The sequence below is a fragment of the Sinohyriopsis cumingii genome, chromosome 7, assembly GCF_028554795.1.
Source record: "Sinohyriopsis cumingii isolate HCF-2022 chromosome 7, ASM2855479v2, whole genome shotgun sequence".
NCBI lineage: Eukaryota > Metazoa > Mollusca > Bivalvia > Unionida > Unionidae > Sinohyriopsis > Sinohyriopsis cumingii.
Window position 1 is genome coordinate 86952142 of NC_142967.1, and position 7500 is coordinate 86959641.

General features: G+C 34.5%; 1 protein-coding gene across 1 annotated transcript in view; it reads left to right on the plus strand.

Moving 5' to 3' along the window:
- Positions 1 to 7500, plus strand: part of LOC149795669 (endothelin-converting enzyme 1-like) — a 119996-nt gene that overhangs the window by 63683 nt on the left and 48813 nt on the right. Inside the window, exons 5-6 of the mRNA XM_089963837.1 lie at positions 6790 to 7031; positions 7466 to 7500. The exon at positions 7466 to 7500 is cut by the window's right edge and continues 151 nt beyond it. Coding sequence (XP_089819963.1) covers positions 6790 to 7031; positions 7466 to 7500 — 277 coding nt within the window. The remainder of the gene's footprint in view (positions 1 to 6789; positions 7032 to 7465) is intronic.

Consider the following 7500-nt stretch of genomic DNA (forward strand, 5'->3'; position numbering starts at 1 on the left):
ATTCCATATTTAATTTTATATTCCATAATTAAAGCAAACCATGACTTGATCCAGATTGTTAAAGAGCATAGATGTGTTTTTCATACATTGAATCTAGCGTCACAATGACCGTAACAATATGAAATCGGTTGGTTGCTGATGATGGCAGCTGCTGATAGTCTTCAGTGATCTCCAAAGACTATTGTGATTGCTGACGGAATCTGGACATTTTTCTAGTTCATTGAACTTTAATCTGTATGTTTATGATTGCTGACGGAATCTGGACATTTTTCTAGTTCATTGAACTTTAGTTTGTATGTTTATGATTGCTGACGGAATCTGGACATTTTTCTAGTTCATTGAACTTTAATCTGTATGTTTATGATTGCCGACGGAATCTGGACATTTTTCTAGTTCATTGAACTTTAGTTTGTATGTTTATGATTGCCGACGGAATCTGGACCTTTTCTAGTTCATTGAACTTTAGTTTGTATGTTTATGATTGCCGACGGAATCTGGACATTTTTCTAGTTCATTGAACTTTAGTTTGTATGTTTATGATTGCCGACGGAATCTGGACATTTTTCTAGTTCATTGAACTTTAATCTGTATGTTTATGATTGCCGACGGAATCTGGACATTTTTCTAGTTCATTGAACTTTAGTTTGTATGTTTATGATTGCCGACGGAATCTGGACATTTTTCTAGTTCATTGAACTTTAATCTGTATGTTTATGATTGCCGACGGAATCTGGACATTTTTCTAGTTCATTGAACTTTAGTTTGTATGTTTATGATTGCCGACGGAATCTGGACATTTTTCTAGTTCATTGAACTTTAATCTGTATGTTTATGATTGCCGACGGAATCTGGACATTTTTCTAGTTCATTGAACTTTAATCTGTATGTTTATGATTGCCGACGGAATCTGGACATTTTTCTAGTTCATTGAACTTTAATTTGTATGTTTATGATTGCCGACGGAATCTGGACATTTTTCTAGTTCATTGAACTTTAGTTTGTATGTTTATGATTGCCGACGGAATCTGGACATTTTTCTAGTTCATTGAACTTTAATCTGTATGTTTATGATTGCCGACGGAATCTGGACATTTTTCTAGTTCATTGAACTTTAGTTTGTATGTTTATGATTGCCGACGGAATCTGGACATTTTTCTAGTTCATTGAACTTTAATCTGTATGTTTATGATTGCCGACGGAATCTGGACATTTTTCTAGTTCATTGAACTTTAATCTGTATGTTTATGATTGCCGACGGAATCTGGACATTTTTCTAGTTCATTGAACTTTAGTTTGTATGTTTATGATTGCCGACGGAATCTGGACATTTTTCTAGTTCATTGAACTTTAGTTTGTATGTTTATGATTGCCGACGGAATCTGGACATTTTTCTAGTTCATTGAACTTTAATCTGTATGTTTATGATTGCCGACGGAATCTGGACATTTTTCTAGTTCATTGAACTTTAATCTGTATGTTTATGATTGCCGACGGAATCTGGACATTTTTCTAGTTCATTGAACTTTAATTTGTATGTTTATGATTGCCGACGGAATCTGGACATTTTTCTAGTTCATTGAACTTTAATCTGTATGTTTATGATTGCCGACGGAATCTGGACATTTTTCTAGTTCATTGAACTTTAATCTGTATGTTTATGATTGCCGACGGAATCTGGACATTTTTCTAGTTCATTGAACTTTAATCTGTATGTTTATGATTGCCGACGGAATCAGGACATTTTTCTAGTTCATTGAACTTTAATCTGTATGTTTATGATTGCCGACGGAATCAGGACATTTTTCTAGTTCATTGAACTTTAATCTGTATGTTTATGATTGCCGACGGAATCAGGACATTTTTCTAGTTCATTGAACTTTAGTTTGTATGTTTATGATTGCTGACGGAATCTGGACCTTTTCTAGTTCATTGAACTTTAATTTGTATGTTTATGATTGCTGACGGAATCTGGACATTTTTCTAGTTCATTGAACTTTAGTTTGTATGTTTATGATTGCCGACGGAATCTGGACATTTTTCTAGTTCATTGAACTTTAATCTGTATGTTTATGATTGCCGACGGAATCTGCACATTTTTCTAGTTCATTGAACTTTAATCTGTATGTTTATGATTGCTGACGGAATCAGGACATTTTTCTAGTTCATTGAACTTTAGTTTGTATGTTTATGATTGCTGACGGAATCTGGACATTTTTCTAGTTCATTGAACTTTAGTTTGTATGTTTATGATTGCTGACGGAATCTGGACCTTTTCTAGTTCATTGAACTTTAATCTGTATGTTTATGATTGCCGACGGAATCTGGACATTTTTCTAGTTCATTGAACTTTAATCTGTATGTTTATGATTGCCGACGGAATCTGGACATTTTTCTAGTTCATTGAACTTTAATCTGTATGTTTATGATTGCCGACGGAATCTGGACATTTTTCTAGTTCATTGAACTTTAATCTGTATGTTTATGATTGCCGACGGAATCTGGACATTTTTCTAGTTCATTGAACTTTAATCTGTATGTTTATATTTCATTTGAAGATCATGCATTTAATCGTTTTCATATTTTCTATTATTGTGTGTACCTCTGAAATGAATTACAAATATTGGAATTTTTCAAAACTTTTATTGGATGCCTGGGTAGGATACTCCAAAATGGAAGTTAACATAAATCCACAATATAACCTGTACTATTTATTTTCTTATGAAAGCTGAACTTTCCAGGCACCATTTGCTCAGAGAAAAAGCAAACTCTTCCTTTCTAATCAGGAAACATTGATATGAACTCCACTTTAATTCTTTATACAAGAACCCTTTAAATATAAGGTTAGAATTATGTGATGGGACCAAATGAATAAATGACATACACATTGCACCAAAGGTTTGATTTGTATATCTTTATGTACAGGAGTGAATGGTTTCTGTTTAGTTTCTTCTCCGTAACTTTAAAAGACTTAGAAGATTGAAATAACAGTGAGTATGAGGATTTACACGATTTTCTGGCAATTTTCAGAGTTGGGGTCCCTGTTTGACTTTTGAAATTTCTCTTACATTTCACTTCCGCTCAGTATTCTTTTTAAACACTTAATGAAATAAACTTAAAATTTTAAACTAGCTTTTACACTGCAAAGACCTAGGTCAGTCTTTATTTTGATGATTGGTGGCCTGCGTATGGCTTAGAACTTTGGCCTTGCATATCCTAAATGGCCCATTAACATTTAAAGGATTTAATTTCTTCGGCTCATATCTAGTCTGGAGGTCTTCCTAATAAAGATCTTGGTTATATTCGATTTTCAGCAGCATTTTAACGATGTTTGGTGTTAATAATCAAGATATTTGGTCAGCAGTGTCTATGATCAAGACATTTGGTCAGCAGCGTCTATAATCAAGACAGTTCGTCAGCAGTATATATAATCAAGACATTTGGTCAGCAGTGTCTATAATCAAGAAATTTGGTCAGCAGTGTCTCTAATTAAGACATTTGGTCAGCAGTGTCTATAATCAAGACATTGGATCAGAAGTGTCTATAATCAAGACATTTGGTCATCAGTGTCTATAGTCAAGACATTTGGTCAGAGGTGTCTATAATCAAGATATTTGGTCAGCAGTGCCTATGATCAGGACGTTTGGTCCGCAGTGTCTATAGTCAAGACATTTATTCAGTAGCGTCTATATTCAAGACTTTTGGTCAACAGCGTCTATAATCAAGACATATGGTCAGCAGCATCTATAATAAAGATATTTGGTCAGCAGTGTCTATATTCAAGACATTTGGTCAGCAGTGTCTATGATCAAGACATTTGGTCAACAGTGTCTATAATCAAGATATTTGGTCAGCAGTGTCTATAATCAAGACATTTGATCAGCAGTGTCTATAATAAAGAGATTTGGTCGGCAGTGTCTATAATCAAGACATTTGGTCATCAGTGTCTATATTCAAGACATTTGGTCAACAGTGTCTATAGTCAAGACATTTATTCAGCAGTGTCTATAATCAAGATATTTGGTCAGCAGTGTCTACAATCAAGACGTTTGGTCCGCATTGTCTATAGTCAGTACATTTATTCAGTAGCGTCTATAATCAAGACATTTGGTCATCAGTGTCTATATTCAAGACATTTGGTCAGCAGTGTCTATAGTCAAGACATTTATTCAGCAGCGTCTATAATCATGACATATGGTCAGCAGCGTCTATAATCAAGACATATGGTCAGCATTGTCTATAATAAAGACATTTGGTCAGCAGTGTCTATAATCAATACATTTGGTCAGCAGTGTCTATATTCAAGAGATTTGGTCAGCAGTGTCTATAATCAAGACATTTGGTCAGAGGTGTCTATAATCAAGACATTTGGTCAGCAGTGTCTACATTCAAGACATTTGGTCAGCAGTGTCTATAATCAAGACACTTGATTAGCAGTGTCTATAGTTAAGACATTTGGTCAGCAGTGTCTATAATCAAGATATTTGTGCAGCAGTGTCTATAATCAAGACGTTTGGTCCGCAGTGTCTATAATCAAGACGCTTGGTCCGCAGTGTCTATATTCAAGACATTTGGTCAGCAGTGTCTATAATCAAGACATTTGGTCAACAGTGTCTATAATCAAGACATTTGGTCAGAGGTGTCTATAATCAAGACATTTGGTCAGAGGTGTCTATAATCAAGACATTTGGTCAGCAGTGTCTATATTCAAGACATTTATTCAGCAGCGTGTATAATCAAGACATTTGGTCAGCAGTGTCAATAATCAAGATATTTGGTGAGCAGTTTCTATAATCAGGACATTTGTTTAGCTGTGTCTATAATCAAGACATTTGGTCAGCAGTGTCTATAATCAAGACATTTGGTCAGCAGTGTCTATAATCAAGATATTTGGTCAGCAGTGTCTGTTCAAATCATTTGTTTAGCAATGTCTATATTCAAGATATTTGGTCAGCAGCGTCTATAATCAAAACAGTTGGTCAGCAGTGTATATAATCAGATATTTGGCCAGCAGTGTCTATAATCAATGCATTTGGTCAGCAGTGGATATAATAAAGACATTTGGTCAGCAGTGTCTATAATCAAGACATTTGGTCAGCAGTGTCTATAATTAAGTCATTTGATCAGCAGTGTCTATAATCAAGACATTTGGTCAGAGGTGTCTATAATCAAGACATTTGGTCAGAGGTGTCTATAATCAAGATATTTGGTCAGCAGTGCCTATATTCAAGACATTTATTCAGCAGCGTCTATAATCAAGACATTTGGTCAGCAGTGTCAATAATCAAGATATTTGGTGAGCAGTTTCTATAATCAAGACATTTGTTTAGCTGTGTCTATAATCAAGACATTTGGTCAGCAGTGTCTATAATCAAGACATTTGGTCAGCAGTGTCTATAATCAAGACATTTGGTCAGCAGTGTCTGTTCAAATCATTTGTTTAGCAATGTCTATATTCAAGATATTTGGTCAGCAGCGTCTATAATCAAAACAGTTGGTCAGCAGTGTATATAATCAGATATTTGGCCAGCAGTGTCTATAATCAAGACATTTGGTAAGCAGTGTCTATAATTAAGACATTTGGTCAGCAGTGTGTATAATCAAGATATTTGATCAGCAGTGTCTATAATCAAGGCATTTGGTCAGCAGTGTCTATAATCAAGACATTTGGTCAGTAGTGTCTGTTCAAATCATTTGTTTAGCAATGTCTATATTCAAGATATTTGGTCAGCAGTGTCTATAATCAATACATTTGGTCAGCAGTGAATATAATAAAGACATTTGGTCAGCAGTGTCTATAATCAAGACATTTGGTCAGCAGTGTCTATAATTAAGACATTTGGTCAGCAGTGTGTATAATCAAGATATTTGGTCAGCAGTGTCTATAATCAAGACATTTGGTCAGCAGTGTCTATAATCAAGACATACGGCCAGCAGCGTCTACAATCAAGACATTTGGTCGGCAGTATCTATAATCAAGACATTTGGTTAGCAGTGTCTATAATCAAGACATTTGGTCAGCAGTGTCTATATTCAAGACATTGTGTCAGCAGTGTCTATATTCAAGTGATTTGATCAGCAGTGTCTGTATTCAAGACATTTGGTCAGAGGTGTCTATATTCAAGACATTTGGTCAGCAGTGTCTATAATCAAGACATTTGGTTAGCAGTATCGATTAACAGAAACGTTTAAGGATTTCAAAATACTTTGAAGTGAAAAGTAGAGTTATGGAACATAATCAGCATGTCATCAGATACAACGGTCCAGGTCGTGGAAGTAGTCGATGTGGACGTTGCAGCTTGTTGATGTTCTACTTAAAATGATATAAAGTCTATTTTTAGATGCAAAAACATAATTACATACGTACTTTACAACTCTTTTGCACCGCCCTGTCTGTATATATTCGCATATTCCCTTGCCACATATTTCGCAGTGACTTAATGATGGATTTTCAAGATGGGTAGGAGGAACAGATGCTGGAAAATCTCCACTCTGGTAGAAAATTACAATAATCTTTGCACATCTTCATTACTGTTCATTGTAAATTTGTGTTATCGATGGAAATTGGGGATTGTCGTGAACTATTTCGAGCCATCTTGCAAGTTATTAAGATATGAATCAAAGATAAGAGTTTACGAATTGTGTTGACTTCTGTTCTTCGTCTTCTTTTATTAATCTAATAATGCCTGATATGAAATCGATGAATACACTTTTATGGAGAAATCATAGTAGGAGTAGTAGGGGTATTTGTGTCGTCATTGTTACGTTTCAGATGTTGTCTTGTTTCAATAGAGTCCAAGAAAATGACCGGCTCAGCAGAGAGGAAAGCACAGGAGTTTTATGAAAGTTGTATGGGAGAAAGTAGAATGTCCCGTGACCAAACACTAGACGATTTCCGCCAACTAATACAACGCAACTTAAGTACAGACAGCTTCAATACATTATTAGAAACCGTTCATAGCTTGAATGTTTGGCCGTTCTGTAGGCTAATGACTGGTCCAGATGAAAGAGATCCGGAAAGAGTCATATTAAAAGCAAGTATTATACAGAAATTGAAATTCCATGATGACACTACGTTACACACATAATTAAATACGAATTTTAACAGTCCTAAAGTCGATGTTGAAGCTACATAAGAAATGTATCTTCAAAACCAGCTTTAGACTAAGAAGCACTCATAATCAAGGGTTAACGCATATATATATATATATATATATATATATATATATATATATATATATATATATATATATATATATATATATATATATATTATTCATTACGATTTCTTTAAAGTTATCCAGTAACTATATTTCATTATCTTTCAATATCCGTACCCTCTATAAGTCTTTACATCAATTTGTATTATATTTATCTCCGAAATATTATATTTTCGCTCACAAAAAAGTGTTTTTCATATTCAAAGTATGAGAATAGTATCTGATTTACTGGCTTCTTTTCTTCACAGATAGAAATGGGGGATTCATCTTTTCCGTACGATGT